The sequence below is a fragment of the Lolium rigidum genome, chromosome 7 (assembly GCF_022539505.1).
Source record: "Lolium rigidum isolate FL_2022 chromosome 7, APGP_CSIRO_Lrig_0.1, whole genome shotgun sequence".
Classification (NCBI taxonomy): Eukaryota; Viridiplantae; Streptophyta; class Magnoliopsida; order Poales; family Poaceae; genus Lolium; species Lolium rigidum.
This window is the reverse complement of record NC_061514.1, coordinates 347,054,774-347,066,455: the sequence shown is the minus strand read 5'-3', so window position 1 is coordinate 347,066,455 and position 11,682 is coordinate 347,054,774. Positions and strand designations below refer to the sequence as shown.

Sequence of the window (11,682 nt, the reverse complement as noted above, 5' to 3'; positions counted from 1 at the left end):
TTGAATTTTCTCCGGGTTGGCCTCGATTCCTCTTGCTGACACCAGAAAGCCGAGAAGTTCCCCTGCAGGAACGCCAAAGGAGCACTTCGTCGGGTTCAGCTTGAGGCAAAATTTGTCGAGGTTGTCGAAAGTTTCCTTCAGATCCTCGATCAAGGTTGACCCCTTATTTGTTGTTATGACGACATCATCGATATACACTTGGATGTTCTTGCCAATCTATGTGGCAAGACACTTCTGCATCATCCGCTGATATGTTGCTCCCGCGTTTTTAAACCCGAATGGCATTGTTCTATAACAGAATACGCCATAAGGTGTTATAAAAGCTGTTTTGACCTCATCTTCTTCTTTTAGCCAGATCTGGTTGTAACCAGAATATGCATCCAGGAAGGAAAGATGTTCACAGCCTGCCGTGGAGTCGATAATTTGATCGATCCTTGGGAGGGGGAAGTGATCCTTTGGACAATGTTTATTGAGACACGTGAAGTCGACGCACATGCGAAGGACCTCTATGTTTTTCTTCGGGACCAGCACTGGGTTAGCTACCCACGTGGCCTCCGTATGTAACTCTTTGATAAAGCCAGCTTCTCTGAGTTGATTGATTTCTGTCAGCATAGCTTTGCGGTTTGGTTCCGAAAAACGCCGCAAAGGTTGTTTGATTGGTCTCGCCATTGGATCCAAGTTAAGGGGGTGCTCGGCAGGTTCCCTGGGTACTCCTGGCATGTCAGCTGGACACCATGCGAAGATTTCCCAGCGCTCACGGAGGAACTCGACGAGCACGCTTTCCTATGCGAGGTCCATGTTTGTTGCAATAGACGTCGTTTTCTTGGGATCTGTCAGGTGAATTTGCACTTCCTTGGAATCTTTAGTAGTGTCAAAGGTGGGCTCCTTGAGCGGCCTCCCTACGTCTAACAACACATCGTAATCAGTTGTTAACCTTGACGCCATATACTCTGCTTGCATTCTGAAAGTTTCTGACAGTCGATGAAAAATCCTTGTCGCACTTATCAGCTAGCGCGAAACTGCCTTTCACTGTGATTGGGCCCTTGGGTCCACGGAGTCTCCACAACAAGTATGTGTAATGTGGTACCGCCATAAACCTAGCATAGGCGGGTCGCCCCAACAAAGCATGATACTGTGGCGGGAAATCCACAACTTCAAACTCCAACCTCTCTCTTCTGTAATTTTCTCGGGTTCCAAAGTGAACGTCGAGATTGATCTTTCCCAATGGGTGGCTCAGCTTCTCTGGTGTGATATCATGGAAACGCGTATCAGTTGGTAATAAGTTTGACAAGGATATGTTCATATTCCTCAATGTATCTGCGTACATGAGGTTTAAGCTTCTCCCGCCATCAATGAACACTCGTGAAACATCGAATCCCGCGATCACCGCTGGTAAGATCAAGGCAGACTGTCCTGGTTGCGGAACTTGTTGCGGGTGATCAGCTATAGTGAAGCCGATGTCTTGCCCTGACCAGTTCAGGTACTCGATTGTTGGTGGAGGCATCTTCTCTGCCATAAAAACTTGTCGCGAGATTACTTTCTGAGCTCTGTTGGATGGCCTGCCTTTCTGAATCATCAAGACCGCACCACTGGTGTCGATATAAGGACCTGGTTGTGGAGCTGCCGCCAAATGCAACTGGTGCCGATTTTCGTCTGTGATTGCGGGTGGAGGTGGAAGGTGAATCTCACTCCTTGGCCCCTGGGGGTTTCTGTTTACTGCTTGCGTGCTGGTATGCCCTGCATATCGATGTAGTGCTAGAAAAGTTCGGCAGTCCTTCTGCAGATGCCCTGACTGCCTCTTTCCATTGTTGTCGAGGAAAAAGTGCATTTGGCATGGTCCGTTTAAGAGATCCTCGGGTGATACATACGGCCTCTGAAACCTTGGTCCATTATTTTGCCTGTTGGGACGGGAGCCGTCCTTGTAATCGTTTTGCTGCTCGCCACTCTTTTGATAATCATCTCGATTGTTTCCCCCGCTGTTTCCTCGGAAACCAGCCGATATTTGGCCGGGAGCGTCATAGTCTGAGAACTGTCGAGAGAATCATCGCCTATTTTGAAAGTTTCGGTTGCGCTCATCCTCGGGCGACCAGTGCCGTTTATTATGAACAACATCTTCTCCATCTGCCCAGCGGTTCGCTATTTCCATGAGTGATGCTATTGTTTTCGGGTTGGTTCTTCCCAAATCCTCGACGAAGTCCCTCCTTCGGATTCCAGCAACAAACGCGTCCATTGCTCTTTCTTCAGATATTTTTTCTGCCGAGTTTTTGATGATGTTCCACCTCTGAATATACATCCTCATTGGTTCATCATACTTCTGCCTGTAGGCCCTTAGCTGCTCCAGCGACGCGGGTTTCTTGCAAGTGGACAGGAAATTCTTCACGAATATGTCCTCAAAGTTTTCCCAGCTGTCGATGGAACCAGGAGGCAATTTTTTATCCATGACTGTGCTGCTCCACTCAAGTGCACTTGGATACTTTGCATGGCTGTTGCTCTGGTTCCGCCCATCAGTTTCACCATCTCCAGGTAGTCGATTAACCAATCATCAGGATCTTGCAAGCCATTGAACTTTTTGTAATTGTCGGGTAGCTTAAACCCGGATGGAACTCGAGTTTTACGAACTTGCCGTGTGAAGCACGGGAGCGCACACAAAACCTCCTCGTCAACCTCTGGTGAGTGCCGACGTTCTCTTCTTTCTTGTCGCGCTCTGTCGACCCTTGCCTGTGTCGCTGTATCTCTCGCCCCACTTGTTCTTGGGGGGTCCTGCACTACTGCTGTAGGTCGAGGACTATTTTGCCTTGCAGAACCTTCGGGAGGCGTGCTTGTGCCCGCGAAATTGTTCCCATGACTCCGCATCCTGCCATGGCCATGTGATGCGTGCAGTTGACACACGTCCGTTGGGAACCCCAAGAGGAAGGTGTGATGCAGACAGTAGCAAGTTTTCCCTCAGAAAGAAACCAAGGTTTATCGAACCAGGAGGAGCCAAGAAGCACGTTGAAGGTTGATGGCGGCGGGATGTAGTGCGGCGCAACACCAGAGATTCCGGCGCCAACGTGGAACCCGCACAACACAACCAAAGTACTTTGCCCCAACGAAACAGGTGAGGTTATCAATCTCACCGAGCTTGCTGTAACAAAGGATTAACCGTATTGTGTGGAAGATGATTGTTTGCAGAAAAACAGTAAAGAACAATTGCAAGTAGATTGTATGCGATGTAAAGAATAGGACCGGGGTCCACGGTTCACTAGAGGTGTCTCTCCCATAAGATAAAAGCATGTTGGGTGAACAAATTACAGTCGGGCAATTGACAAATAAAGAGGGCATAACAATGCACATACATGATATGATAAATATAGTGAGATTTAATTGGGCATTACGACAAAGTACATAGACCGCTATCCGAGCATGCATCTATGCCTAAAAAGTCCACCTTCGGGTTATCATCCGAACCCCTTCCGGTATTAAGTTGCAAAACAACGAGACAATTGCATTAAGTATGGTGCGTAATGTAATCAATAACTACATCCTTAGACATAGCATCAATGTTTTATCCCTAGTGGCAACAGCACATCCACAACCTTAGAACTTTACATCACTTGTCCCGCATTTAATGGAGGCATGAACCCACTATCGAGCATAAATACTCCCTCTTGGAGTTAAGAGCAAAAACTTGGCCGGAGCCTCTACCAATAACGGAGAGCATGCAAGATCATAAACAACACATAGGTAATAACTTGATAATTAACATAACATAGTATTCTCTATCCATCGGATCCCGACAAACACAACATATAGAATTACGGATAGATGATCTTGATCATGTTAGGCAGCTCACAAGATCCGACAATGAAGCACATGAGGAGAAGACAACCATCTAGCTACTGCTATGGACCCATAGTCCGGGGGTGAACTACTCACTCATCACTCCGGAGGCGATCATGGCGATGAAGAGTCCTCCGGGAGATGATTCCCCTCTCCGGCGGGGTGCCGGAGGCGATCTCCGAGAATCCCCGAGATGGGATTGGCGGCGGCGGCGTCTCGGTGAGGTTTTCCGTATCGTGGCTCTCGGTACGGAGGGTTTCGCGACGAAGGCTTTAAGTAGGCGGAAGGGCAACGCGGGGGGCCACACGAGGGCCCCACACGCCGAGCTGGCGCGGCCGGGGACCGGGCCGCGCCGCCCTAGCGTGTCGGCGCCTCGTGGCCCCACTTCCTTTCCCCTCGGTCTTCCGGAAGCTTCGTGGCAAAATAGGACCCCGGGCGTTGATTTCGTCCAATTCCGAGAATATTTCTTTACTAGGATTTCTGAAACCAAAAACAGCGAGAAAACAACAAGCTGGCTCTTCGGCATCTCGTTAATAGGTTAGTGCCGGAAAATGCATAAATACGACATATAATGTGTATAAAACATGTAGATATCATCAATAATGTAGCATGGAACATAAGAAATTATCGATACGTCGGAGACGTATCACCATGTTATACAATGCTTCTCTTGGATCCCCGAGAGGTGGCCTGGACGCTAGGATGAAATCCTGTGTCGCCAGATATCCCGCTTCTGGTGTCTTTGGAATAATATTCCCCCTTGTAACTATCGACATAAAGGACATGTCGAGGTTTTGGACTAGGTTCTCCCTCTCGGCCTCAGGTATATTCTGCAACCGAGATCTTGCCCTATTTCGAGCTGCTCTGTGACTATCTCCTCCCGAAGTGCCTGATTGTCGACTCAACTCAGCTCTTCGCCTGCTTGACTCAAAAGCCGCGGCTTGCCTTCTATCCAGCGTAGCTTTCTGTTTTTGAAGTTCTCGCCTAGCACGGGCGAGTCTATATTGGTATGCTTGTAACTCTTCAGCTGTGGCGGCCGTAGTCATCGGCTCCGTGCCGTCGATAGCTTTTGCAACTCTGTCCCAAACTGCTTGCGGAAATTGTACCATCTGTCGTGTCGCAGGTCCGACATATTTGGTTCCCAAACCTCGCGTAAGATCAGCGGGATCGATGTACGGATTTCCCGCATCATCGAAAGCCTCTGATGTCTCCTCCTGTGGGCGACTTGCTTCTCCGATTACATAGATTTGATGGTATTTTGAACTTTGACCTTTATCGGGATTGGTGACACCATCGTATAGATCGGCGAAGACCTCTCCAACAGAAGTAGATTTTTCGATGAAGTTGAAGCTGTCGACGCTGTCTGAGTCGCTGCTTATACTGGAGTCCGCAGACGACTCGAAGGACATGTTGCCGAAGATCTTGGCGATTTTTTCGCTTGTCGTAGTTTTGACGAAGCGTGGTGGCGAAATCTCCTCATCACCTGTCTCGAAGGATGACGATGATTCCGAAAGATCGGAACCGACCGCCAACGATCCTGACGAAATCGTAACCTCGAGATGATGCGATCCTTCCTTTCCGGCGCGGAAGTGGAACCTTCCGAACTTCATCTCCATAGGCTCCTCCAGATACGCATATGCCTCCACAAAATCGACTAGACCAGTTTCGATATGTTTACCTCTGTCAAACGCGTTGCTTGCCACCGAAGACGTCGACGATGTTGAGCATGCCATCGAGAACAGCTCCTTGTCGCCTCTAATTCCCACAGACAGCGCCAATTGACAAGGTATCGACTTGTCAATGCCTACGGATTGTAGACTAGGGTTTAGTTGGAAGTAGAGGGCAAGTAGATCTCGAGGGTTCAGCCGGAAAAGTACTTGACTGCTAGAAAACTAGGGTTGTGTTGACAATGAAATCGATCCTCTCTTTCTCCCTCAACTCCCCCTTATATAGGAGGTGGAGCCGAGGGTTTCGTGATGTACAAGTTAAAAAGTCCGGGAGACTCTTTGAGTTTGTCCCGTAAAAGTTACAAGTCGAGTATTCCTAATACAACTCTATCTTTCCAAACTATTTCTTAATTGGGCTTCCGGGATTCATAAACTTCGGATCGTGGGCCTTCAGTAAACCCCGGGTACCATCTTCGGCAGGCCCATTGGGGATGCCTATGTCACCAAGACCGGCTGATGTAGGCCAAGACTCCCCTTTTCCCTAGATCCTTCCCTTGTAAGCCTCCTCTCCACTATATAAGGAGAGGGGCAGCTCCCTTGCACGGGAGGTTCCCACAAGCTGATAGTTGAGTTCATCTCATTTAGAGTTTTCTCCCTCTAGACTTTATCTTCTTCCTTTGGCCAAGAGCTGAAGACCATCATTGTAGTTCCCTGTTGAGCTCATTAAGTACAGACATGTTGGAGTAGGGGTGTTACCTCCTCACGAGGGCTCTGAACCTGGGTAGATCGTGTGTGTTTGTTCTTGTTTCATCTTCATCTCCCTCTCCTCCGGATCCCTCGGTGTTCATTTGGCCCCAACATACCTACCTATGGCATCTGTCTGTTCACCACGACGACAAACATGTTATATGGCAGCATGTTTTCATATTTCTGCAAAAGAAGAGAGCAAAATAATTATATGGGCTAAAACAACAAGAATAACTTAATAGCTAGCATCTAATCAACATCAAGTGAGTTGCATCATGTGTGAATTGAACAACATAGTCCCCTAACACTTTCCCTATATTACCTTCCAAGTCACCTAGATGCAGTTTAATTTGACCACTAAATTTGTCATTGTAATCTTGGGAAAATGTTACCAGAAAAAAAAACCCATGGTGTTCCTCTACCAATACAGTATTGTTCAAGTGATTGAAGCTCATACTAGAATCCACTCAATGTAATAACTCTACACTTTTGTTGGAGCGGTTATCACTTAAGAACAACAAAATTCACCTTGAGGTATGGCTTCCCCTTGCCGGTGTCGCGCCACCATATAAGGAATCCAATAACTATATCCAGATTGAATGCACCATAATATATAACCAAACCCCTCATTTCCCCTCATTTCTCCCGTAGACGGTGCCAACACCGAGCTCGTGGGGATGATTCTGTGGTGGACAGGGTAACATATATCAACAAAAATAACCAATATGTAAGTTTTAAGAAGATGAATATTCTATCAACAACAATATGTAAGTTTCAAGAAGATGAACATTCTACCTCAACTGGTATTATTCCAATACGAAGAATGAGGCTTTCCGGAAACATGTAGCCCATGATAATTTAGTGCGCTCACGACACTTATTTATCTTTCAGACAGACACACGGCTAAATACGACCAATATCTCAAGGCAAGGTGCATCCTAAACGACTAGCTCCTCAAACTCCATAAGGCCATCGTGCCTACGCATGTCGGTGATACCAAGTTTATGAAGACTTGGTGAGACGATGCTTAGGATTCTGAACCCGTGGATCCCCTGAATCTAAAGGCGTTCAAGGGCAGTGCATCCGGCGAGCAGCCGTTGCATAACCGCCTTTGAAATGCAGCTTTCGCAGCGCTGGAGCATCTTGAGTTGTGGGAAAAGAAGCGCACCGCGGCGAGGTGAGGCAGGCGACGGAGGAGGGGTGCACGAAAGCTCTCTCTTTTCACTCACTTACAAGGACTAGAACAACCAACATTATATATCACTCTAACTCTCTCTCTCAACTAGGAATATGAGACTAAACTTTAGTCCCACCCCTTGCCATTCTCACATGGATCAAGAGAATTTCAAAATTTGTATTGTGCTGTGGGCTAAAGCCAAGACCAAATTCTAGCACTAAGAGCATCTCCAGTCGCGTCCCCCAAACCGTCCCCCAAACCGCGCCGGATCGAGCGTTTGGGGGACGTGTTTCATTCGTGCCGCGTTTGGGGGACGTCGCTCCCCAGCCGCGTCCCCCAAACGCCGGCCCCAAACATTTAAAATAATTTTTCTGGCATTTTTATTTCAATTTCCACAAACTAATACATAATTGGGAACGTGGTTTACACGAAGACATAGTTTGGAACATGGTTTTCCACAAACTAATACATAGTTTGAACCATGGTGGACACAAATATAAAATATTGCAAAGAAACTAAACCTAACTAGGCCGTGCATCGAAGGTTTCGTGTGTTCGCTGCTAAGAAAGAACACTCGAGGGCACACCCGGTCACCTAAGCTGGAAAATCCAGCGGGAGGATGGTGCCCTTGTTGGTTCTACCGATGAGGCGAACGAGGCGAAACCTCCGTGCACGTATTCGCTGCGAAGAAACAACACTCAGTCGTCCTTCTCGTCGGTGTTGTCGTCGTGGGAGTCCCTGTCGACGTGGTAGTCCCGGAGGCAGCGCCTCTCGTCGAAGACCTTGACGCTCATGTCCCTGTTGCCGAAGTAGGAGAACACGAGGATGAAGCCGGCTTCGAGGCTGTGGTGGCGCGCGAACTTCTCCCGGCCGATGTTGAGGTACATCTTGCCGCGCGCGTCGTAGATCGCCTTGACGATCCACCGGCGGTAGCCGCACGAATGCTCCCGCGGATGCATCGTGCGCGGGCGTACGCCGCCGACGTACTCGGCGAAGGAGTCCGGCAGCCTCCGGATGCCGCGCGGGTCGCCCTTGAGGACGTGGACGAACTCGAACGGGACGTCCGGCTCCACGTCCATCTCCGACGATGAAGACGACGGCGTGGGAGGCGACGGCGAGCGTTCGGCTATGCCGCGGCCACGACCACGACCACGACCACGACCGCGGCCGCGAGGTCGGCCTCCGCCTCTACCGGACATAGCGTCGAGTCTTGTTGAGAGATGGTGGCGGCTAGGGTTTGGGAGAGAGGCGCTAGGGTTTGTGTGTGAGAGGGACGATGAGAGGCGCCCCTTTTTATAGGCCGGAGGGAGGCGGAGGAGCGGTGGCGCTCATTAACGCCGGCACGCGAGCTAGGCGCGATGGGACGCTCGCTGCGCCCTCCGCGGGAACTGCACCGTCGGCGCGCGCCGATAACTTCCGTCGCGAGGTAGGCGACGGTTAGGTTTAAATTAATTGTGCCGCTGATGGGTCGGCCCCGCCACTCCCCGCCTCGCTTTCGTTGTGTCCGGCGTCCCGGAGCGTCCCTCGTGGAACGGGGACGGGCTCGGGCGCCGGACACCGTATAGGGCGCGCCGGACAAAAGGGCTTTGGGGGACACGGCTGAACGGCTTTTTTGTCCGGCGCCCGCATCCTTGGGGGACGGTTTGGGGGACGCGATTGGAGATGCTCTAGAGCTCCTCCACCCCCGAGCGCTCGACCCCAACCACGTGGAGGGCGAAAGGACCTTACCGACCGGGACTGATGTCTGTTTCTCTACTAGTGTTCGGTGCGGAAACAAGTGTGATTGGACCTCACGTTATGGTCAATTGGCCTGCGGTAGTGATAGTACCGCAACCGCAAAGAAGTTACATGTAGCTCGGGTCGCAGGTGAGCACGTAGAAGTCGGCCTCGGAGACGGCGGTGAGCGGCGACGTGAGGTTGAGGAGCTTGAGCAGGTAGTACCCGCGCGCCATCCTGAACTTGCCGTTGCCGCCGACGATGCTGCGCTCGAGGGTGCCCTGGAAGCCGACGAAGGGGCCCTCCAGGGACAGCGCGCTCCCGGCGTACTCCCCGGCGACGAACAGGATGGAGGCGACCGTCAGGTGCCCCTGCGAAGCCGGCCCCTCCGCCACCCCCGTGGCGACGATGATGCCCTGGTACCGCGCCACGAGCGGCGAGTCCCTGCTCAGGCCGGTGCGGAGCTCGTCGTCGAACACGGCCACCGAGCCGAACGTCGCGTTGGCTCCGAACGGGGACGGCAGTATGGCGCCCTCCGTGGCGTTCGCCCCCGAGAACGTCTCGTGCATGTACAGGTGGATGTGCTTCAGCTTGTTCCCGGCGTCTCCGGCCGCCGACGAGGCCGCTACTGCTAGGAGGACGAGGAGCAGCGAGCATATGGACGACATGGTGGCTTATTTGTCAATGTTTCCGTCGGCTCGCCGTGCTGCTTTTCTAGAGATGGGTCTGCAGCTAATAGTGCTCCCACAGTCCCACTTCCTCCCACTTATGATAGCTCATCAGTTATCCATCTAACTCAGCAATTATCAGCCGCTCATTTAGAAAACTCGGAGAGCCAGGCCATAGTTGGTAGCCGACTGGGGCAAGCAGAACCAATTAGTACAGCTGTGTGCCACTCCGTTTCAACTTTCAAAACCATTGCCTCCTGGCCATCCGTGTGGGCTGAAAAACAAAACAAAAAACACTACGCCCTCCGCTCAAATAAATAAAGTTTATATTTTTTTGAAAAGAAGTCAAGTAAAGTTTGGCCACACTTTTAAAAACCTATCAACAACTATAATAGCTGTGTTTGGATGCACAGAATTGATTTCTGAAATTGAATTAAGTAGGAATTCCAAATCCAAGCTGGAAAGGAATTGACTTGCAATTCGAATTCTGTTGTTTGGGTGGATTGAAATTTGTTGTTGGAATCGATGGGTGGCATCCAATTTCAATTCATGTTTGGATGTAGAAACCATGGAATTGTATGTTTTCTAGTTTGGACAATATACAACTTGTGTACATGTACGGATAGTCGCATGTGCATATTATAATGTGTATATATTATTTTTCACATATAATAAATTCAAAATAATCTGAATAAGATCACAAGAACACACATAGCACAATATACTTTACAAGTACTTCACAAGAACACACGGGTGGGTTGTTCATGCCTTACACAAAGTACTTTATTCTCAACAAATGCACATCATATCAACCATCAAGGATTCATTTTTGGTATATGAGTCACCAGCTCTTTGAATTTTCTACATAAGAACGTATCAAAATTAGTCACACAAAGTACAGAGAAACACATACAGTGCCTGCCTCCCTCCACCTCCTGCCCCCCTTGCGCGGGCTGAGGGAGAAGCAGGGGTGGTCTGTGCGCCGCCTACCGCTGCCACCCCTATCCCCGGTGGCTGGGGCATCCCGTTCCGCGCCGTTCGATCTCCCGCCGCTCCACCTAGGGTTTGGGGCGGGGACATGGAGGGGCGGACGCAGAGAAGGGAGATGAGGGCGGAGCTCGGCCGGGAAGAGAGAGGAGCTCGGAGGAGAGGGAGAGAACGGCGGAGCTAGGCTGAGGAAGGCGGAGGAGGGAGGGGCTCGCCGCGCCGATGCGGCAAGCTCCTGTTCTGTTCGAGGCTTCGAGCGGAGAAAGGCTACAGAGGTAGCGCTTCACGATTCCAGGACAATACGGATGCGTGACCCTCCGAATTGGCCAGCGTTAGAAAACGTTTCGGATAGGTGCGTGCTGGAATTGGGCCATATTTCCACACCCTAATTCTATGTACATCCAAACAACGGAATTCGGGCCTCAAATTCCAATTCCCCAATTTCAGCCCCAATTCAGTGCATCCAAACACAGTCGCTTTTGCTAGCTCTCGATTAACCGAGAACCAAATTAGAGCTCGGCTGCTCTCCTTTGTGAAGAATTGAGAGAGGAAGCAGAGCTGCCAAGGCGCCGCCGACCAGCCACTTCGGAGGCGGTGACGCAAGCAAAGAACTTAGCTTGGGTTGTGGGGATCACCAGCCACTTCGGAGGCGGTGACGCAAGCAAAGAACTTAGCTTGGGTTGTGGGGGTGTCGATGCCGAGAAGACGCGGCCGAGGGTGGGAGGATTTAGAGGGATGACCTGGGTGGCAGCCGTGGGTGGGAAAGATGTTGGTCACGTCGGTGGTGGGTGTGCATGTGGCCTATATGGGGGTCGCCGGAGGGAAAAAAGAAAACATATGGAAAATCGACTGAACGATATCTTGTTTGTCGGTCGACCGAGCCTTATGTTGGTCCTAATAT

At 50.4% G+C, this 11,682-nt stretch overlaps 1 protein-coding gene across 1 annotated transcript; it reads right to left on the bottom strand.

Annotated features, from left to right (window-relative positions):
- Positions 1 to 9,219: 9,219 nt before the first annotated feature.
- LOC124670379 (dirigent protein 7-like) lies at positions 9,220 to 9,859 on the bottom strand. The gene has a single exon (XM_047206891.1). The coding sequence runs from the start codon at positions 9,792 to 9,794 to the stop codon at positions 9,255 to 9,257; it is 540 nt and encodes a 179-aa protein (XP_047062847.1). The 5' UTR covers positions 9,795 to 9,859; the 3' UTR covers positions 9,220 to 9,254.
- Positions 9,860 to 11,682: the final 1,823 nt, after the last annotated feature.